The sequence below is a fragment of the Nycticebus coucang genome, chromosome 18 (genome assembly GCF_027406575.1).
Source record: "Nycticebus coucang isolate mNycCou1 chromosome 18, mNycCou1.pri, whole genome shotgun sequence".
Lineage (NCBI taxonomy): Eukaryota > Metazoa > Chordata > Mammalia > Primates > Lorisidae > Nycticebus > Nycticebus coucang.
In genome coordinates, this window is record NC_069797.1 from 73710243 (window position 1) to 73732213 (window position 21971).

Consider the following 21971-nt stretch of genomic DNA (forward strand, 5'->3'; position numbering starts at 1 on the left):
CTTCAGTTTGAGGTTGTACAGGCTGAGATGTCCTAGAAGTATTTATTTTGAGACAGTCTCACTTTTGTCGCACTCTGTAGAATGCCAAGGCATTACAGCCCACAGCAACCTTAAACACTTGGGCTCAAGCAATTCTCTTGCTTCAGCCTCCCAAGTAGCTGGGACTACAGACACCTGTCACAACGCCCAGCTATTTTTAGAGATGAGGTCTCTTTCTGGCTCAGGCTGGTCTCCAACTCGTGAGCTCAGGTAATCCACCCACCTCGGCCTCCCAGAGTGCGAGGATTACAGGAATGAGCCACCACACCCAGCCCAGAAGTATTTTTTGTGTAAGGATGCAACAGCCTTTTTTGTGCAAGGTAGTGGTGTGTTGTTTTTCTGAGACGGGAGTCTCACTTTATCGGCCTGGGTAAGGCTCCCGCCACAACGCCTGGCCAGTAGAGACGGGGTCTCCTTCTTGCTCAAGCTAGTCTCAAACTCCTGAGCTCAAATCCACCTGCTCGGGGCTCCCAGAGTGCTAGCATAATGGGTGTGAGCCACCATGCCCAACCTTGGTTTTTAGTTTTTGTTTTGACACAGAGTCTCACTCCTTCCACAGGGCTGACAAAAAGCCTTAGGACATTACAGTTTTCCTGATTTCTATCCGGAGGTGACGCACCCAGCTCCGGGCTGCAGAGGTGGCGGGGCATTGGGATATCAGGGTCACCAGGCTTTTTGGAAGAGCCCACCTGACCGTAGGGGCCTCTCCCGATGCGAGAGCCGGGAACTGACGCTCACGCTCCAAAGAGACATCCTATTGGAGGAAGCTGGACTACACTTCGCCGGGTGTGGGGATTCTGGAGGTGTTTCTGCCTCGACGTCGCACCACAAGGGCGCCTTCCGACTCCTCCGTGACCCTAAGGGCCCTAGAATCGTTGCACATTTCAGACCGCGAACCGCCGCGCACGCGCACCGAGGAGCTACGCGACGGCCCCATTTCTGGCCCATTTGGCTCCGCCTCTTCCGGCCTCTGGGGGCGGGGTCAGCATGGCTTCCGCTGGCGGAGTTCAGAACCTAACCCGGGAGTTGTGAGCTAGCGACCGTTACCCTCTCCTTTTGCTGCAGTGGCAGACTGTGCGTCCGCGTCTCCTGAGACCCCACCTTGGGTCCAGCTCTAAATTACTGCAGAATCTGAACCCAGAAAAGGCCCTCTTTTCCTGCCCCCGTGCGCCCTTGCCCAGGCAAGGTGAGGTTCTTGCTCCGTTTTCCGGCCTCACCTTTCCCACTCTCCTAATCGCCTCGTGGGGTCTTTCATCGCCCTGATCATGGCCCAGAAGCCGAAAGTAGATCCCCACGTGGGACGGCTGGGATACCTGCAGGCACTGGTCACAGAATTTCAAGAGACAGAGAGCCAAGGTGAGAGCCACAGGGTGGGAGCCGAGGGGCCGGACAGGGTCTGGCGGTGACTGCCGCCCTGGACCTGGCTCTAGTGCCACTCTCCCGTTGCAGACGCCAAGGAGCAAGTCCTTGCCAACCTCGCCAACTTCGCCTATGACCCCAGCAATTATCAGTATCTGCGGCAGCTGCAAGTTCTGGATTTATTTCTTGATTCGCTGTCAGAGGAGAATGAGACCCTGGTGGAATTTGCTATTGGTAAGGGTAGGGCCGGTTCCTTACGTGCCTGATGGGCTGGGATGGGATAAATGAGTTGGAAAAAGAATGTTTCAGCTGTAAAAGGAAACTTTTGCGATGTCTGTGCCACCTCCGCTTTTCACACGTTGTCCTGGTCACAGCCAATTTAAGACAGGTCTGGAACTCAACGTTCAGGACTGCATGTCTGCCCTCCCCCCTCCTTAGAGATAAGATCATAAATGAGGTAATGGATTGATGCCACATGGAGGAAAAAAAGTTTGCAAATTGCTCTTTTAAAACATCTTTATCACGGGCGGTGCCTGTGGGTAGGGCGCCAGTCCCATATGCCGAGGATGGCGAGTTCGAACCCGGCCCCGGCCAAACTGCAACAAAAAAATAGCCGGGCGTTGTGGCGGGCGCCTATAGTCCCAGCTACTCGGGAGGCTGAGGCTGAGGCAAGAGAATCGCCTAAGCCCAAGAGCTGGAGATTGCTGTGAGCTGTGACATGAGGGCACTCTATGAGAGCAAAAATGTGAGACTCTGTCTCCAAAAAAAAAAAAAATCTTTATCACTCTTGTAATCCTAGCACTCTGGGAGGCTGAGATAGGAGGATCCCTTTAGCTCAGGAGTTCTGAGACCAGCCTGAGCAAGAGTGAGACCTCCCATCTTTACTAAAAATAGAAAAAATTAGGTGGGCATGATGACAGTTCCAGTAGTCCCAGCTACTCGGGAGGCTGAGGTAGGAAGATCTCTTGAGCCCAGGAGTTTGAAGCTACAGTGAGCCATAATGAGGCCGCCTCATTCTAGCCTAGGAGACAAAGCAAAACTGCGTCTCAAAAACAAACAAACAAACAAAAAAAAAAAACCAGGGTGGTGGCTCATGCCTATAATCCTAGCACTGTGGGAGTCCGAGGTGGGTGGATTGTCTGAGCTCACGGGTTGGAGACCAGCCTGAGCAAGGGCAAGACCCTGTCTCTTAAAATAGCCCGGTGTCATGGCAGGCGCCTGTAGTAGTCCTAGCTACTTGGGAGGCTGAGGCAAGAGAATTACTTGAGCCCAAGAGTTTGAGGTTGCTGTGAGCTGTGACGCTGCAGCAGTCTACTGAGGGCAACAAAGTGAGACTCTGTCTCAAAAAAAAAACAAAAAAAAAAACAGAAACAAGAAAAAACTTCAATTTTTTTTGTTTGTTTATTTTGTGAGACAGAGTCTCAAGCTGTCTCCCTAGGTAGAGTGCTGTGCTGTCATAGCTCACAGCAACCTCCAACTCTTGGGCTCAAGAGATCCTCTTGCCTCGGTTTTTTCTATTTGTAGTAGAGACGGGGGTCCGGCTTTTTGCTCAGGCTGGTCTGGAACCCGTGAGCTCAAGCAATCCATCCACTTCGGCCTCCCAGAGTGCTAGGATTACAGGCGTGAGCTACCGTGCCCGGCCAGAACTTTAATGTATTAAGAGAAGTAGAGATGACTTGGAATCTGCAGCTTATGGTTCCCATAGTTGTTAAAACCTATTGAATTATTCACTAGACAGATATTTATTGGGCATATGTTGTGTAAGCAAGCTAACTGTTCTAAACGCTGGGAGGTGGGGAAAGGTCTTTGCCCTCAAGGAGGCTACATTCCAGTAGGGGGAGATAGTGAGCAAACAATAAGATGCTCAGAAGGAAATAAATAGGGTGATGAGAGAGCAATAGAAGATGGGGGCTACTTCAGTTTTGCCCATCATGAGAAGGGCATTCTGGCAGAGATGTGGTATGGGCAAAGGCCCTAAGACAGGCAGGGGCCAGAAAGAAGGTTGGTGTGGCATAATTGTGGTAGTGAAGTGGGGACTAGCACAAAAAATAGGTTAGAGAGGTTGGTGACACCAGAGCTTACAGAAGCTTAGTTCTAGGCCATAGGAAGGGATTGGGAATTTATTCTCAGAGCAAACAGTGATTTTTTTTTTTTTCAAGCCACACACAGCCACCTACCTATAGTTCCAGCTACTCAGAAAGCTAAGGTGGGAAATGAGGAGTTTGAGGCTGCAGTAAGCTGTGATCACACCTGTGCATAGCTACTGCACTCCAGCCTGGGCAACAGAACGAGACCTCGTCTCTTAAAAAAAAATCTCATTTTCAGTATGCAGCTATAAAAAATAACGTTTTTCTACATAGGGAAAGAAACCTTTAATAATAATTACAGTATCACCTAATACTCAGTATGCAAATTTTCTAGTAGTTTCCAAAAGGACAAGGACATTTCTGTTTTGGTTCGTATAAACCAGGATCCGTGCATTTCACCTGGTTGTTCCTTAGATCTCTCTCTCTTTCTTTTTTCTTTTTGAGACAGAGTCTCACTTTGTTGCCTGAGCTACAGTGCTGTGACATCATCAGAGCTAATAGCAACTTCAAACTCCTGAGCTCAAGTGATCCTCCTGCTTCAGCCTCATTGAGTGCTAGGATTACAGGCATGAGCTACTGTGCCCAACCCTGTATATTTTTAAATAAATTTTTTTATCTTAGAATAGTTTTTTTGTTTGTTTGTTTTCTGTTTTTGAAGCAGGGTCTTGCTTTGTCTCCCAGGCTAGAGTGCAGTGGCATCATCATAGCCCACTGTAGCCTCAAACTCCTGGGTTCAAGGGATCCTCCTGCTAAAGCCTCCCAAGTAGCTGGGACTATAGGGATGTGCCATTATGCTCAGCTAATTTATTTTCTGTAGAAATGAGGTCTTGGTTTTCCTCAGGCCAATCTCAAATTCCTGGCCTCAATCAGTCCTTTGCCTTAGCCTCTCAGAGTACTAAGAGTATAGGTGTGAGCCCCTGCACTTGGCCATATTTTAAAATAGGTTTAGAAAAATTACAAAGATAATGAAGAGAATTCCTATACAGCCCACAGCCAGTTTTCCCTATTACTGACTTCTTACACGAGTATGGTGCATTTGTTATGAGTAATGAACCAGTATTCATATATTATTATTAACTAAAGTCCATACTTCATTCAAATTTTTTCCTAATGCCCTTTTTCTGGTCCCATATTACATTTAGTCATCTTGTCTTCTTAGCTCTCTTCTGGCCTTGGCAAGTCTCAGACTTTTCTTATTTTTCATGGTCTTGACAATTTTCGGGAGTGCTGCTCAGGTAATTTGTAGACCACCTCTCAGTTGGGATTTGTCTGGTGTTTTTTTCATGATTAGAATGGGTCATGGATCTTTGGAAAAAAGACCACCAAGGTAAAGTGCCATTTTCATAGCACCATATCAAGAGTTCAGCTCATCTAGTCGGGCACATGTAGTCCCAGCTATTTGGGAGGCTGAGGCAAGAGAATCGCTTAAGCTCGAGAGTTGGAGGTTGCTGTGAGCTCTGATGCTACGGCACTCTACTGAGGGCGACATAGTGAGACACTGTCTCAAAAAAAAAAAAAAAGTCTAGCTGATTACCTGGCTGAGATCTTGTTTATTAGGTTTCTCCATTGTAAGGGACTCTTCTCCCCCCATTTTCTGTATTATGGTCTTTGGAAGGAAGTCACTACATAAATAACCTTAAGTATTTTTTATTCTTTTATAGACCCTCCTCATAACACTGCTTATTGAAAGTTAAAGACCAGGTCTACAAGCGTCCCCAATTCCGATTTGTGTGGGTGCCTCTTTGTGGTGCTACTTACTGTGTTCCTCTTTCTCCCTATTTACTATAACCTAGAAATTAGGAAGAAAGACTTGACGGGCACTTTTTTTTGTTTTCTTGGATTCATTATGGCAAAAGTGGTTTGTTTTTTGTTTGTTTGTTTTGAGACAGAGCCTCAAGCTGTCACCTTGGGTAGAGTGCCATGACATCACAGCTCACAGCAACCTCCAACGCCTGGACTCAAGCAATTCTGCCTCAGCCTCCCAAGTAGCTGGGACTGCAGGCGCCCGCCACAACGCCCAGCTATTTTTTGGTTGCAGCTGTCACTGATGTTTGGCAGGCCCAGGCTGGATTCGAACCCACCAGCTCAGGTGTATGTGGCTGGCACTTTAGCCGCTTGAGCCACAGGCACTGAGCCTGGCATAAGTGGTTTTAATTTTTTCAAACACCAAACCGGATACAGTGATTCCTGCCTGTAGTCCCAGCTTCTCAGGAGCATAAGGCAGGAGGATCACTTGAGCCCAGGAGTTAGAGACCAGCCTGGGCAACAGAATGGGCAGCGTCCCAGAGTGGGTGACTGAGCCCTGGTCTAACTTCTCTACTTAGCTGATTCTGTGGCGGGATCTTGTCCCCTTCTCTGTACCCTGCCTCCCCCAGGACTGTTGTGAGAGTGGAAGTGTGTATACATCTCTGTCTGTGTCTCTAGCTTTAGCTAGAATTGTTAGTATCATTGTCACCAGTTTCATTTCCCAGCCACTTTTTCCTCCTTTTTTCCTGTGCCAAAGCCAGGTCCTCAGTCCCAAGCACAGCAGCATTCACAGCATCAAATCCCTGCCCAGGATCCTCTGCAGATTAAATTTCTGTTGTATTTATTATGTGTCACTTGACAGGAGAGTCCCAGTGGTATTTAGAGGTGTATTTGGTTACTCCTGTCATTTCCCTTTCTCTTAATATCTCTGCAGCTAAATGGGAAACCCTGTCAGGAGCTTACTCTGTTGCTAAAAGGCTCTGAGCTGTGCCCTGGAGCTTTGAGTCCTTTATCCCTGGTGGCAGCCCTGAGACTGTGATCTCCCTGAGGGCAGGACCTGCCTTGCTTATCTCTGCACAACTTGGTGCCTGGGGAGGAGGAGAGAAAGGGAAGGAAGGGCAGGCATACCTGAAGGGGACTTCCTTCAGAGTCTTGGCTCTGACCAGGGTGGTTCTGGAATAATTGGCAGAGAAAGGAGTTGGGTCAGACTGCCCATGGCTGAAATTTGAAGCCCTTGTCTATTGGCAGGCAGCACTTAGTTACCTAAGAGTTGGACTTTGGCTGAGCACAGTGGCTCACGCCTGTAGTACTAGCCCTGGGAGGCCAAGGCAGGAGGATTACTTGAGCTCAGGAATTTGAGACCAGTCTGAGCAAAAGTGAGATCCTATCTCTACTAAAAAAAGAAAAACTAGCTGGACGTTGTGGTGGGCATTTGTAGTCCCAGCTACTTGAGAGGCAGAGGCAAGAGGATTGCTCAAGCCCAAGAGTTTGAGTTTGCTGTGAGCTATGACGCTCTGGCACTCTACCCAAGGAGACAGAATGAGACTGTCTCAAAAGAAAAAAAATGAGCTGGGCTTCAGGTGGGATCAGGTGAGCCTGGGTTCCAGTTCTTTTTTTTTTTTTTTTTTTGGTTTTTGGCTGGGGCTGGGTTTGAACCCGCCACCTCCGGCATATGGGACCGGCGCCCTACTCCTTGAGCCACAGGCGCTGCCCTGGGTTCCAGTTCTTACTCTACCACTTTCCAGCTAGGTGTGTGATTTCCCTTCCCCCACCACCTGTCAGAGCATCAGTAGCTACCTCATCACCTGAGAGAAGTAATGAAACAATGATGCTCTTTTAGGACCAGCGTCTACTGTCACAGCTCCCACATAAGGGCCTGGTACCCACATCCCTTTGATGGTAAACAGTTCCCCCTCCCCCCAGAGAGGTGAGGTGGGATGGGATGATGTCCTATCAAGGAAACCACACAGCTGCTCCAGGGTTTCTTGCCTTCTGGCAAAACATCACTGAAGGATATGAGAAAACAGGAAGAAGATTCCTCAGCCTCCTGGCAGGCAGGTGCCCAGGAAGTGTTGGGCTGTAACCCAAGACTTGCCCCCACTGTGGGGGGCTGACTGTACTAGCTCAAACATAGGGAGCACTCACTGCATGCCAGACACTTCCTGTGTGTTATCTCCTGTGTCACTGGAGACAGCATTGAAGGTAGGTGTGTTTATAACACCCATTTCCAGTAAGGAATCTGAGGCTTAGCAATGATTAGTGGACTGGTCAAAAGTTTAAAGTGTGTGGCACCTGGGATTTCAGCCCAAAGCAGTCAGATTCTAGAAGCTAAGGCCTTGGTTGCTTTCTGGCCCTTAGAGGACTTCCTGATTCCTAGGGTTGCAGAATGAACACTAGAAAGAAACTTATTCCAAATCCCTCATTTTTTTTTTTTTTATAGAGACAGAGTTTGACTTTATCAGCCACCATAGAGTGCCGTGGCATCACACAGCTCACAGCAACCTCCAACTCCTGGGCTTAGGTGATTCCCTTGCCTCAGCCTCCCGAGTAACTGGGACTATAGGCACCTGCCACAATGCCCGGCTATTTGTTGTTGTTGTTGTTGCAGTTTGGCTCAGTATATGGGGCTGGTGCCCTGCCCACTGAGCCACAAGCACCACCCCCAAATCCCTCATTTTAATACAAGCACAGTGGCTCATTGAGGTGAGAAAGGATTCCTTGAACCAGGACTTCAACACCAGCCTGGGCAACGTAGCAAGACCCTGTCTCTACAAAAATTTAAAAATTAGCTGGGTGTGGTGGCAGACACCTATAGTCCCAGCTACTCAGGAGGCTGAGGAAAGAGAATTGCTTGGGCCCAAGGCAGTGGCTCACACCTATAATCGTAGCACTCTGGAAGGCCAGTGCCGGGAGACTGCTTGAGCTCAGGAGTTTGAGACCAGCCTAACCAAGATTGAGAACTAGCCGGGCATTGTGGTATACACCGTAGTCCCAGCTACTCGAGATGTTGAGGCAAGAGGATCTCTTGAGCCCAAGAGTTTGAAGTTGCTGTGAGCTATGACGCCATGGCATTCTACCAAGGTGACAAAGTGAGACTATCTCAAAAAAAAAAAAAAAAGGAGAATGAGTCTTCAGTCACCTGTTTTTGGAAAATAGTATTTAGTAAAATTGAAGATAAGCACACCCCATGGCCAGCAATTATTTTTAATTTTTATAACATGTACATCCAGATACATGCACAAAAATGCCAGTAGCAACATTGTAATAGACCCAAACTGGAAACAGGGTGGATACTGACATCATGGGTTTGTCCCTACTATTTGACAGTGAAATGAAATCTATAGTTACATGCAGTAATCTTACAGACATAATATTAATCAAATGGCACGGCACCTGTGGCTCAGTGGGTAGGGCGCTAGCCCCATGTACCAAGGGTGGCGGGTTCAAACCTGGCCCAACCAAACTGCAACAAAAAAATAGCCGGGATTGTGGCGGGCGCCTGTAGTCCCAACTACTCTGGAGGCTGAGGCAAGAGAATCGCCTAAGCCCCGGAGTTGGAGGTTACTGTGAGCTGTGTGACACCACAACACTCTACTGAGAGCAATAAAATGAGACTCTGTCTCTACAAAAAAAAATAAAAATAATATTAATCAAATAATGCTAGACACCCAGTAATACTTATAGTGTCATCAGGAGGATATGCATCTTTGAGGGAGGGAGAGGATTAGATGAGAAAGGGCCATGCAGAGGCTATGGGCCTCCCTGGTCCTTGTTACACAGCTCTTCGTGTGTGTGCCGGCACTGTTCTCTATGTATAGGCTGCAGGAATTGCACTGTGCCAGCCTCTGGGTTGTAAACAGGTGCATGTTTGGTCCACATCTGCTGTGTGGCAGCAAGGTGCATTGATCACATCATTTTGTTCTCTCTGCCCATTTTATTATTGTTTATTATTTCTTTTTTTTTTTAGAGACATAGTCTCGCTTTATCGACCTCGGTAGAGTGCTGTGGCGTCATAGCTCACAGCAACCTCCAGCTCTTGGGCTTAGGCAAGCTGAAGCCTCTTGCCTCAGCCTCCCAAGTAGCTGGGACTACAGGCGCCTGCCACAATGCCCGGCTATTTTTTTGTTGCAGTTTGGCCAGGGCTAGATTCGAACCCACCACCCTCGGTATATGGGGCTGGTGCTCTACCCACTGAGCCACAGGCACCGCCCAGTCTCTGCCCATTCTATTAATGAAGAAGCCAACGCTTAGAGAAATTGAGTGACTTGCTCTGGCTACCTAGGACTTCATTGGCAGTACTGGACCTGCCCAACGTACAGTGTTTGCTCCGATAACATATTTGATGTCTCCTCTGTACCTCCTCTTTATTTTTATAGTCCTGGAGTACAGTGGTGCAATCATAGCTCACTGCAGTGTGGAACTCCTGGGCTCAAGACATCTTCTTCCCTTAGCCTCCTAAGGCTGGGACTACAAGTGTGCACTGCCACATCTGGCTAATCTTTAACATTTTTTGGGTAGCAGTGGACTCTCATTATGTTGTCTTGGCTGGTTTCAAACTCCTGGCCTTAAGCAATGTTCTGCCCCTTAGCCTCCCAAAGGGTTGAGATCATAAGCATGAGCCACCATACCCAGCCTCCCTGTACCTCTTAGTGATCAGTTAGGCTCCTGGGTCTCATACCTTTCCCCTTAGAAATTCTTTAGCCAGCCGCCTGTGGCAGTATTGCCATCACAGGAAGTCTGTGATTTCTGCTCCATTAATCTCCCCATTTTGCCAGTTTAGCAGGCCAGCTCTAGACTGCCCTGACCTGGGACAGGGCGGCCTCTCCCTTCTTCCCTGACTTGCAGAAACCAGCTCCCTCTCCCCTGAGTTCTAGGCACAATCAAGGTTTGTATGTTTTTTGAGACAGCCTCACTTTGTCACCCTGGGTAGAGCGCTGTGGCATCATAGCTCACAGCAACCTCAAACTCTTGGGCTCAAGCAGTCCCCTTGCCTCAGCTCCCAAGTAGCTGGGACCACAGGCTTCCACCACAACACCTGGCTATTTTTAGAGCTGAGGTCTCAGTCTTTTTCTTTTTTTTTTTTTTGTAGAGACAGTCTCACTTTACCGCCCTCGGGTAGAGTGCCGCGGCGTCACACGGCTCACAGCAACCTCTAATTCTTGGGCTTAAGCGATTCTCTTGCCTCAGCCTCCCGAGCCGGGACTACAGGCGCACACCACAACGCCCGGCTATTTTTTTGTTGCAGTCTGGCCGGGGCCGAGCTTGAACCCGCCACCCTCGGCATATGGGGCCGGCGCCCTACCGACTGAGCCACAGGCACCGCCCCGAGGTCTCAGTCTTGCTCAGTCTGGTCTCGAACCTGTTAAGCTTAGGCAATCCACCTGCTTCCATCTCCTAGAGTGAACAATCTAGGTGTGTGTGTGTGTGTGTGTTTTATTTATATGGATATATAATTAGTGCACACTAATTCAAAATTACAAAAATACAAAATTAAAAAAGGTATGTAGTGAACAGTAGCTCTTCCTTGTTGGCCTTTCTGGAGGTAACCTCTGTCATTAGTTTTTGACTTGCCAACAAATCTTGGCACACCCACCCTGTAAGGCTGTGAAGAGCCATCTTATTGTATTTAGATGCTGTGTGTGGACACTGAGGCTGTTTCTGTTTCACTCTGGCAAGCAGCGCTGCAATAGATGGCCTTATTTGTATGTCTTTTCACACTTGGGAAGTATAGCTGTGGAAGAAATTTCTAGAAGTAAAATATCTAGATCAAAAGTATGAAAAGGCAGGCGGTGCCTGTGGCTCAGTTGGTAGGGCGCCGGCCCCATATACCTAGTTTCCAGGTTCAAGCCCGGCTGTGGCCAAACTGCAACAACAAAAAAAGTACCTGGGCGTTGTGGTGGGCGCCTGTAGTCCCAGCTACTCAGGAGGCTGAGGCAAGAGAATCACCTAAGCCCAGGAGTTGGAGGTTGCTGTGAGTTGTGTGACGCCATGGCACTCTACCAAGGGTGATAAAGTGAGACTGTCTCTACCAAAAAAAAAAAAAGTATGAAAAGCCAGGGCTCAGCTCCTATAGCTACAGTGGTTACATTGTCAGCCACATACACCAAGGCTAGCAGGTTCAAACCCAGCCCAGGCCAGCTAAACAGCAATGACAACTGCAACCAAAAAATAGCCAGGTGTTGTGGCAGGCGCCTGTAGTCCCAGCTACAAGGGAGGCTGAGGCAAGAGAATCACTTAAGCCCAAGAATTTGAGATTGCTGTGAGCTGTGATGCTACAGCACTCTACTGAGGCCAACATAGACTCTGTCTTAAAAAAAAAAAAGTATGAAAAGCCATGATGCTTTTGTTCTTTTGATTTAATTTGAAAAAAAAAAAAAAATTTTTTTTTTTTTTTAGACAGAATTTTGCTATGTTACCCTCGGTAGAGTGCTGTGGCGTCACAACTCACAGCAACCTCAAACTCTTGGGCTTAAGCCCTTCTCTTGCCTCAGCCTACCAAGTAGCTGGAACTACAAGCACCTGCCAGAACACTCAGCTATTTTTCGTTGCAGTTGTCAGCTGAACCGGGCTGGGCTTGAACCCGCCACCCTTGGTGCATGTGGCTGGTGCTATAACTACTGTGCCAGGGGCACAGAGCCTTGAAAATGTTTTTGAAATCTTTTAGTATATGAAACATCAGTTAAGTCAAAACTATATTACAAGATATTTTCACAGAAGTCTCACTTTCAATCCTGTCCCAAAGTCCCTCTCTTTGGGACTTTGAGTATGTCCCTCAACTTCTCACAGCCTGGACTTGTTCCTCTAATATGTGGGTGATAGAAATATTGCTTCATGGGGGTCCAGGCGTTTGCCCAGCATGTGTTCACTGAGTAGCCCCAGTTCCAGGCACCTGGGCTGCAGCACTAAATCAGCAAGCAGGCCCCTGCCTTACAGTGCCTGGTGCAGGGACAGAGGGCAATATGCAAGATGCCCCCTGGTGCTAAGGGCTGCCCTGCAGTTGAGCAGGTACTGAGGTAGAGGTTGGCAGGGAAGGCTCTGAGGGCACCATGGAGAGGGTCCTCGTGCTCAGAGTGCCTTGTCACTGTCCTCTGCTGCTGTTCCTCTTCCTTCTTCAGACGAGCCCTGAGCTGCAGAAGGCCAGGGTGGGATCTCAGGGAACCCTCCTATCCAGTCCCCAAACCCTCTGCAGTTCTCTCAACCCTTACTTCCTGGGCACTGCTTTAGAAGACTCAGCAAATCTTTGTGAGGTGCTTTTTGTGCTGGGTATACCTAAGGTTTTGACCTCGGGGCACTTACCTTCCAGTGGGGCTCCAAGAGCAATGAGCAAGAAAATTAATTTCAAAGATGTTTTCTTAGAGTTCTGAGTTTATGGAGAAAATGACATCGAGTGATGAAGGACAGTCTTGAACACAGCAGAGCAGCTGCTAGGCAGGCAGCAGAGTGCTTGTTACCAGTATGAGGGTGTCAGCATGTAAAGATCTGGGGCCAAAAAGTCCCAGTGGTGGACCAAGGCTGGCAACTGCAGTGAGTGCCAGGGATGAGAACCTCAAAAATGTTTGTGGAATGCAGGACCCAACCTAACCCAAGTGCTACAGCAGGGTACCTGGCAGGGGCATCTTGGCACCTGTGCCCCTTGCCTTGGGGGGGTATCTTTTTTTTTTTTTTTGACACAGTCTCACTATGTCGCCCTCAGTAGACTGCTGTGACATCACAGTTCATAGCAACCTCCAATTCTTGGGCTTAAGGGATTCTCTTGCCTCAGCCTCCCAAATAGCTGGGACTACAGGTGCCCGCCACAACTCCTGGCTATTTTTTGTTGCATTTGTCATTGATGTTTAGCTGGCCAGGGCCAGGTTCAAACCCACCAGCCCAGGTGTATGTGGCCGGCGCCCTACTCACTGTGCTATGGGTGCCACCTTAGGGAAGATATCTTAGTTGGGTTTCGGGCTCAGCTATATCCTCCTTGCTAGTTTCCAAAGAAACCGGAAGTGGACTGGGCTGTGACCCACACTCCTGATGGCTACTCAGGACTTACTGGTCGTGTTATGCAAATGAGCTGAGAAGCCTTTTCCTCTTCACTAAGCAAGAACCTAAGGGAGGGGGCACCATGATGGCAGGAAGCTGAGTTATGATGCACAGGAAGTTATTTCCCACAATGGGCAGTTAGTGCTAAGCATCTGTCCCCAAAGCCAAGAGATTTAAGGAGTGGTTAGGGCACTGGCCACATCCACCGAGACTGGTTGGTTCAGACCCGGCCCGGGCCTGCTAAACAACAACAACAAAAAAAAAATAGGTGTTGTGCTGGGCACCTGTAGTCACAGCTACTAGAGAGGCTGAGGCAAGAGAATTGCTTAAGCCCAAGAGTTTGAATTATGAGGCCACGGCACTCTACAGAGGGCAATAAAGTGAGACTCTGTCTTGATTAAAAAAAAAAAAGAGGCCTAACCTGAGAGGATGGGGGTGAAAGGTAGCTACACTCCCTGAGCACATGAGTTCTTTGAGCCAGAACCACTGGATTTCTTTCTTTCTTTTTTTTTTTTGAGACAGAGTCCCACTGTGTCGCCCTCAGTAGAGTGCTGTAGTGTCACAGCTCACAGCAACCTCCAACTCTTGGGCTTAAGTGATTCTCTGGTCTCAGCCTCCCGAGTAGCTGGGACCACAGGCGCCTGCCACAACGCCCGGCTTTTTTTCTGTTGTAGTTGTCATTGTTGTTTAGCCGGCCCTGGCTAGGTTCTAACCTGCCAGCCTCAGTGTATGTGGCTGACGCTGTAACCAGTGTGCTTTGGGCACCGAGCCAAGGATTTCTTTTTTTGTTAGTCACACCACATTTCAAAAAATTCTCTAACCTCTTTTTTTTTTTTTGAGACAGAGCCTCAAGCTGTCACCCAGAGTAGAGTGCTGTGGCATCACAGCTCACAGCAACGTCCAACTTCTGGGCTCGAGCAATTCTCCTGCCTCTGCCTCCCAAGTAGCTGGGACTACAGGCACCCACCACAACGCCCGGCTATTTTTTTGTTGTTGTTGTTGCAGCCATCGTTGTTTGGCAGGCCCAGGCTGGATTCGAACCTGCCAACTCAGATGTATGTGGCTGGTGCCTTAGCCGCTTGAGCCACAGGCGCTGAGCCTCTCTAACCTCTTTTTTTTTTTTCCTTCAGGGAGTTTTAAGTTGAATTCTGCTCAGACTCCCAGCCCAATGCTCTCTCACGCCATCCATTCCTTTATTCAGTGTCGACAGCCATAGCTAAGACCCGGGGAGGATTCTCAGGGCACCGTCAAACTCAGCCTGTGGGAATTGGGAAGGCTTCCTGGAAGATAGTCCACTAGACCCAGGTCGAGGATGGGATAGGTAGGTCTAGGAGGGCCTGAATTCCAGGCAAAGGACCTGGGACTATGCCTGAGGGTGGCAGGGATCCCCATAGAGACTGGGGGTTGGGGGGGTTGGGGGGTCACATTTGTATTCTAGAAAGGTCCCTTAGGCTATTTCTTTTTGCGGGGTGGGAGTGAGCTGGGTGTCAGGGAGAGAAAGCAGGAGAAGACTCAGGGAAGTATTTAGGAAGTAAAATCTGCAGAGCTGGTGGCCAGTTAGGTTTAAGGGTGAGAGGAAAGGGAGTTGAGGACAGGCCTAGGATTATGATTTCCATGACTTCCTGGTTGGTGGCGCCACTCCTCAGAAGCAGGGAAGGAATGAGCTTTGCGCTCATTCCCCAACTTCCTTCTTAACCTCTGCACTTTTCACACATTACTGAGCAGGCTGTAGGCCCTCATTTCATCCTCTAACCTCTTAATAAACTACACACCATCTTTAAAATGCTATGCTGCATGCCATTAATCTACAATCACTGCATAGCCATGATTGTGTGTTTATTGGCATGGAAGAATGTTTACAATGCATCATTAAATGAAAAAAGCTGGTTTCCAAAGCAGCAAAGAGAATATCTTATTTTCATTAAATATTTATGTATATTCAGATATTAAAAATTATGGAGGCTAAGTGTAGTGTCTCACGCCTGTAATCCCAGCACTCTAGGAGGCTGAGACAGGAAGATTGCTTGAGACCAGGAGTTTAAGACAAACCTGGGCAACATAGCAAGACCCCAACTCTACAAAATACTTAAAAATTAGCCAGATGTGGTTTCACGTGCCTGTAGTCCTAGCTATGCAGGAGACTGAGCTAAGAGGATCACTTAAGCCCAGGAACTGGAGGTTGCAGTGAGCTGTAATGATGCCACTGCACTCTAGCCCAGGCAATAGAGAAAGACTCAGTCAGCCTCCCAGGTGTGAGCCACCACGCCTCGCTTGTTTTTTTACTTTTAAGAAAGGAAAACATGACCAGCGTGAGCTAGAGTGAGACCCAATCTCTAAAAAAATAGCTGGGCATTGTGGTAGGTGCCTGTAGTCCCAGCTAATTGGGAGGCTGATGCAAGAGGATTGATTGAGCCCAAAAGTTTGAGGTTGCTATGACCTAAAGATGCTGGGGCAGTCTACTGAGAGTGACCACATGAGACTGTCTCAACAAAAAGACTGGGTGCCCGTACCTCTGGTTAGAGTGCTGGCCACATGCTCCATGGTTGGTGGGTTCAAATCGGCCCGAGCCTGCTAAAACAAACAAACAAAAAAAATAGCTGGGCGTTGTGTTGGGTGCCTGTAGTCCCAGCTACTTAGCGAGGCTGAAGGCAAGAGAATTGCTTGAGCCCAAGAATTTGAGGTTGCTGTGAGCTATGACACCACAATACTCTACTGAGGGCAAAAACTAAGACTGTCTCAATATAAAAAAAAGAAAGAAAGGAAAACATACCAGCCATTGAACTGGCTGAACCAAGAGAAAAAGATATTTGAGCCTACTTCTGGAAGGCTAGGCTGTAGCAAGCAGAAGCCTGCAGACCTTTCTGGAATCTTGAGAGAGAGGGCTGAAGACCAGAAATAATTTTTTTTTTTTTGTAGAGACAAGAGTCTCACTGTACTGCCCTCGGGTAGAGTGCCGTGGCGTCACACGGCTCACAGCAACCTCTAACTCTTGGGCTTACACGATTCTCTTGCCTCAGTCTCCCAAGCAGCTGGGCCTACAGGCGCCCGCCACAACGTCCGGCTATTTTTTTGTTGCAGTTTGGCCGGGGCTGGGTTTGAACCCGCCATCCTCGGCATATGGGGCCGGCGCCCTACTCACTGAGCCACAGGCGCCGCCCTTTTTTTTTTTTTTGGAGACAGTCTCACTCTGTTACCCTGGGTAGCATGCTGTGGCATCATAGCTGACAGCAATCTCAAACTCTTGGGCTTGAGCAATCCTCGTAACTCAGTCTCCTGAGTGGTTGGGACGACAGGTGCCTGCCACAATGCTTGGCTAGTTTTTCTATTTTTGAAGAGACGGTGTGTCATTCTTGCTCAGGCTGGACTCGAACTCCTGAGCTCAAGCAATCCACCTGCCTTGCCTCTCAAAGTGCTAGGATTACAGGTGTGAGCCACTGTGCCCAGCTAGAATGGACTTTAGATCCGTTGTCTCTGGGCTATTTTCTCGCAGGTCCTTTCCTGGGACCCACTGGACAGAGGAGCTGGGAGGGGAGATGGGAGGAAACTCCTGGGCTGGAGCATCAAGACTCATCCTCACTTTTCCCCAGGAGGCCTCTGCAACCTGTGCCCAGACAGAGCCAATAAGGAGCATATCCTGCAGGCAGGAGGCATCCCGCTCATCACCAACTGCCTGTCCAGTCCCAACGAGGAGACGGTACTGTCCGCTGTCACCACTCTCATATACCTGAGCTCGCCAGGCCCAGGCTCCAACCCCGAGCTGACCACCTTGCCTGTGGTCCAGTGCATGCTGCGCTTCTCTCTCTCCGCCAACATGAGGCTCCGGAACCTGGCTCAGATCTTCCTGGAGGACCTCTGTTCCCCAAGCCAGGTGGCCGAAGCCCGCAGCAGGCAGGCAGACTCTGCCCTGGGTATCCCTCTGCCCAGAACTGCAGCCCCAGAGCAGTCTTGACCCAAGGCTAGAGAACTCAGTCATGGAAGGGTGTGCAGGAAGCAGATGGAACACAGCTCCCCAGAGTGCATTATGCCCAAGTGGTGCCTTTTCAGCCATTTTAAAGGTAGGTTTTTTCACAACAGGTTTTACATGGTGGGTGATGAAAAGGCATTGGCGGGGCCAAATGTGGTGCCTTGATGCCTATAATCCTAGCACTCCGGGAGGCCAAGGCAGGTGGATTGCCTGAGCTCACGAGCTCATGAGTTGGAGACCAGCCTGAGCAAGAGCACCACCACATCTCTAAAAATAGCTGGGCCTTGTGGCCAGCACCTGTAGTCCCAGCTACTTGGGTGGCTGAGCCAAGAGAATCACTTGAGCACTGGAGTTTGAGGTTGCTATGAGCTGTGATACCACAGTATTCTACCCAGGGCAACAAAGTGAGACTCTAAAAAAGAAAAAAGAAAAGACATTAGGAGCGAGGAAGCCAGACACAGACACATAAGGAAGAAAATCAAATCTGATGGAACTGGAAAAAGAAGAACAATCTAAGCCTAAACCCAGCAGAAAAAAAGAAATATCCAAAATGAAATCAGAGATTAATGAAATTGAAAACAAAAGAATCATTCAGAAAATTAATGAAAACAAGGAGTTGGTTTTTTGAAAAAATAAATAAAATAGATAAACCTTTGGCTAGAGTCGAGGTCCTCAAACTGCAGCCCGTGGGCCATATGAGGCCGTGTGATTGTATTTGTTCCCATTTTGTTTTTTTACTTGAAAATAAGATATGTGCAGTGTGCATAGCAATTTGTTAATAGTTTTTTTAAAACTATAGTCTGGCCCTCCAACTGTCTTAAGGGACAGTGAACTGGCCCCCTGTTTAAAAATTTGAGGAATAAAAAAGTTAAATATCTAGTAACCTTAATCAGAAATGACTGAGGGATTGATCCCTGTGAATCAAATAGTGACTAATTCTCACATAAATTGGATTTAATTTTAACCAAAGAACATTATTTAAACAATTTTTTTTTTAAACATTAATTTTTAATTCAACTTGTTAATATGTTGTTTAGGATATTGCATCCTCATTTATAAGTGACGTGTTTATAATTTCCCATTTATAATAATGTATTTTCTTCAATTTTAATATCAGGTGTACCCAGATCAAGTAGAATGATTTTGAAGCATTTCTTCTTTTTCTATTGTCTATAAGATTTGGCATGATAATTGCGAGAGGGACTTTACCTAACAAATGCAATCAGTGTAACCTGGCTTATTGTACCTTCAGTGAAGCCCCAACAATAAAAAAATAAAAAATAAAATAAATAAAAAGATTTGGCATGATCTGTTTTCAAAATTATGTTACTTTTATTTATAAATATTAGTTGTCTATTTTTTGAGACTTAAAAATAAGTTTAACTGCTGACTCCATACTAAACCTGAGTCAAAGCATTCTATAATAGACAATGTGAATAGAATAGACATTCTATTATTTGACAATGTGAATGTTACTTTCTTTGTATTATTATTATTGCTTAATATTTTGATGTAGCAATTGTCTGATTCCTTTTCTGAATGTATTTATGTTCGTTCATTCTGTACGAGGTTTTTGTTTCTAGTCCTAAAGAAAAAGAAAATCAAAGCTGGTACGCTCTTCACAGACTGGTGCTCTCAGCCACCTGGGGGTGAGGGTCCTGCCTCTGGGACCACCCACTGCCAGGCTCACGCCCTCAGGTAAGAAGCAGTTGGGTCTCTTGAAGCTTTGCACATGGGCGTTCTCAGGAGCAGCACCTGAGACTGAGGCTTAGGAGAGTTGCCTGCACCTGAAGAAACAAGGGATTACCACTTCACAGAGGGATAGAAATGAGAAGCTTCCTGGTTAAAGGGCCTTGGGTTTAGGAAAGTGTCATGCCCCTCCCCTCCCCATCCAGTGGGTGCTGACAGATAGGAGGGCTATGGATGGTTGATCCTACCTGTTAGGAACCAGATAAGGGATTCAGAGATGAAGATGTGGTCCTTGCCCTTGAGTGATGATTGTTAATGTGGCCACTGGCATCAAGAACAAGACCATACGATGGAAGATCAGAATAAAGGCACATCCTTGGAGCTGCATCTCCTCCCCTCCCTCCCATGGCCCCGGACTGGAAGCCTTGGTCCTCCCCTTCTGCTGTCCAGTCAGTGAGGGGGAGTCCCCTACCCCTGGATGTGTACCTTAGGTACCTTTGGGAATCAAGGATGCAAGTGAAAGAGACACTCAAGGGACAAAGGAGTATGTGTTTGCAGCGGTCAACAGGAGGAGCATGGGGTGGGGGCCCTGGCCTCCACCTTAAAGTTGACTCCTTAGATGGCCAAGGACAGTGGATCTAGGTCAGGCCACTGGCCTAAGGAGAAAGGGAAGGCCTCCTCAGCCCTGTTTCAGGGGCCCCTGTCCTTTTTCTTTCCCAAATAAAAGATCTTTAATGACCAGAGAGCCAAAGTTTTTTATTAAGAGTCCTATTTCCTTGCCAGCCATGCTCCAGAGGCAGCCATCTTGGAAGAGCCAGGTGGCCAGGCCTGTGCCAGCAGAGAGCACAGAGGTTCTGTCATCTGCCTCCTCCACAGTATCCCTCACTGGGCTTGGTGGGGACTCCCTGCGGGCCCACCTTCCCCTCCTTTGGCTTCAGTGACTGCCCGCTGCAGGGACCCTTTGTTCTGCTGTGCCACTTGGCGCTTGCTGTCTATGATCTCTCTCCAGTTGTCACTCCAGGAGAGCAGCCGCCTCCTGGTGGGGGGCAGGACAAGGTGCTGGTTGTGGCAGCAGGTGAACAAGATGTGCTCCCAGGTTGGGATTTCCTCTCCGCCTAGAACAAGGAAAGGCAGCAAGCACATAATCTGGGTTTTTTTTATTTCCTCTCCCTAATCCAGGTAGGCCTGATGCTTTTAGGTTGCCAAAGATAATGGATCCAACCTTGAATGGTGTCTTTGTCATCAATGAGCAGGTCCCCCAAGACCACTGTCTTGTCCCTTGTCAGGATAATTCGCTCCACAAACTGGGGTCCCAAGTGCTGCTCCACCCAGCGATACTGTGTAGAAGACATAGGTCTGTCAGGAGGGCCTGATGCGACCCTGAAATCAGGGCAGTGAGTAGGTGTTAGTGGGGTCTAAGCCCTTGAGAACCACTGGTCCCCTATCCACCGCCCCGGTTTATGTTTAAAGTCGGGGCTTAGCTAAATTTGCTCAGGATGTGCTCTGGCAGCCAGACCTTCTCACCCACACAGTGCTCATACTTCAGCAGGGGGCTGGTGCAGATGAAGACCTCAGTGCTGCAGAGAAAGGGAGCTCGTTAGCAGGTGTCAGCGCGCTCTCCCGCCCCAAGTCTACGCCCCAAATTCTCCGCCCTTCTTACTCTTGTTTGTCACTCATCTCTCGCATGGCTTCCAAGGCCCCCGGTATGGGCTCCAAGCCTAGGAAAAAGCCTGGGGCTTCATACACACTGGCCACTTTATCCTGAAAGATACAGAGTGGTCGGTCCTGGCCTCTGCCTCCAGATCAAGCTCCCGAGGACTCCCGTAATAAAGCTCCGGGGGCTCCGGTCCCCAGGTCAGAGCTTAAGAGACGGTTTGTTTAGGGGCATTGTCCCAAACGCTCCTGCCCCAGCAGCGCGAGTTCTGTTCATTTCAAGCAGACACTCCTTTCCGGGTGTCTCCGGAAAGGAGCCGCGACGGTCCTGCCCGAGGAGGGGCTCCCCGCGCCAGCGCGCGCGGTGGGCTCGGGCTCCCCTTCCAGCTCCCTACCGCCAGGTCGGGCCGCACGGCGCGGTACTGCTCGCGCGCGAAGAAGCCGCGGCGCTGTTCCAGCGGCACGTACGGCTCCTTGGGGAAGAGGCGGCGGAAGCCCCGCAGGAGGCCGGCCTCGAAGTCGGCTAGCACGCCGTCCATGTCCACAAGCACGCGCACCGGCCGCGCCGTCATGGCCGCCGAGCGGCTGGGTCTCTCGCCAGGGAGCTCGGGTCCACAGAGGGGGGCGGGGGGGCGGCCGGAAGCGCGGGGAGAGGAGCGCAGCGATGGGGACTCGAGCGCGGCGATCCGGGACCCGGCGCTTCCGGAGCCATGGGCGGTGGGCAGGGCCTTCCGGGCTAATCTGCATAGCGCGCCCCGAGATGCCCAGGCCTCATGGACCCCGGGAGGAGGGTGGTTAGGTTGTAAGGACTGGGCCTCCATCTCCATCGGCCGCCTCTCGCTTTATTGCAGACGTACCCCCACTTACCCCACGTTTCTAGGGAACAGACCGTCCAGGGGCTCAACAAAGGGTGATCTAAGATCTAGCGCAGCGTTTTTTTTTTTGTTTTTTTTTTGCTGTTTGGCCGGGGCTGGGTTTGAACCCGCCACCCTCGGCGTATGGGGCCGGCGCCCTACTCACTGAGCCACAGGTGCGTTTTTTAATAGGGTATTAAGGCTCCTTTTACCCTGCGGGGGCTAGTTCTTTTTCTTCAGAGCCCCTGTTGAAACTGAAGGAAGCAGGAACCTGCAAGGCTCCCGTATTTTGAATGCTGCACTACCCCAAGACCTGAGCTCTGAGGACCCTGGTTTATGTTTTGTTAAGTGAGTTAAAGACCTAAGGAAGAAACTAATTTATAAATCAAAGGTGGCTTGAAACAGACGAACACCTACTTCTAACTTCCTGTTTTACCTGATCAAGCACAGGTAATCAGCCCTGTCTTCCATTCTGTGGAAGTGGTATCTCTTACCTAGAATTGGCAATATCTACTCTATCCCAGCCCTAGAAAATGCTGAATATTGGAAATTTCC

At 48.9% G+C, this 21971-nt stretch overlaps 2 protein-coding genes across 5 annotated transcripts; one reads left to right on the plus strand and one right to left on the minus strand.

The window, feature by feature from the left end:
* The first annotated feature begins 996 nt into the window (after positions 1–996).
* On the plus strand, positions 997–19652 carry ARMC7 (armadillo repeat containing 7). Of its 4 annotated transcripts, none has more exons than XR_008375714.1 (4): positions 999–1395; positions 1489–1632; positions 16844–17311; positions 18790–19652. XR_008375714.1 is itself a non-coding variant. In XM_053570977.1 (3 exons), the coding sequence occupies exons 1-3, from the start codon at positions 1305–1307 to the stop codon at positions 16982–16984; spliced, it is 312 nt and encodes a 103-aa protein (XP_053426952.1). In that variant the 5' UTR covers positions 997–1304. The 4 variants fall into 4 exon arrangements, 2 of the variants coding, with proteins under 2 accessions (XP_053426952.1, XP_053426951.1); XR_008375713.1 differs by having other exon boundaries at positions 18804–19652; XM_053570977.1 differs by lacking the exon at positions 18790–19652 and having other exon boundaries at positions 997–1395; positions 1489–1568; positions 16844–16984.
* NT5C (5', 3'-nucleotidase, cytosolic) lies at positions 19652–21511 on the minus strand. Its single transcript, XM_053570965.1, has 5 exons — positions 20958–21511; positions 20570–20670; positions 20426–20486; positions 20132–20246; positions 19652–20024 (listed from the first exon to the last, which is right to left on the minus strand). The coding sequence occupies exons 1-5, from the start codon at positions 21387–21389 to the stop codon at positions 19792–19794; spliced, it is 942 nt and encodes a 313-aa protein (XP_053426940.1). The 5' UTR covers positions 21390–21511; the 3' UTR covers positions 19652–19791.
* Positions 21512–21971: the final 460 nt, after the last annotated feature.

Bases quoted from the DNA above. Each gene is read 5' to 3' on its own strand.
- ARMC7 (XM_053570976.1), top strand. From the start codon at position 1,305: ATGGCCCAGAAGCCGAAAGTAGATCCCCACGTGGGACGGCTGGGATAC. The intron at 1,396-1,488 runs GTGAGAGCCACA...CTCCCGTTGCAG, and splicing joins TCAAGAGACAGAGAGCCAAG to ACGCCAAGGAGCAAGTCCTT. The intron at 1,633-16,843 runs GTAAGGGTAGGG...ACTTTTCCCCAG, and splicing joins CCTGGTGGAATTTGCTATTG to GAGGCCTCTGCAACCTGTGC.
- NT5C (XM_053570965.1), bottom strand. From the start codon at position 21,389: ATGGAGATGGAGGCCCAGTCCTTACAACCTAACCACCCTCCTCCCGGG. The intron at 20,671-20,957 runs GTAGGGAGCTGG...TGTATCTTTCAG, and splicing joins CCGTGCGGCCCGACCTGGCG to GATAAAGTGGCCAGTGTGTA. The intron at 20,487-20,569 runs GTAAGAAGGGCG...CTTTCTCTGCAG, and splicing joins GAGATGAGTGACAAACAAGA to CACTGAGGTCTTCATCTGCA.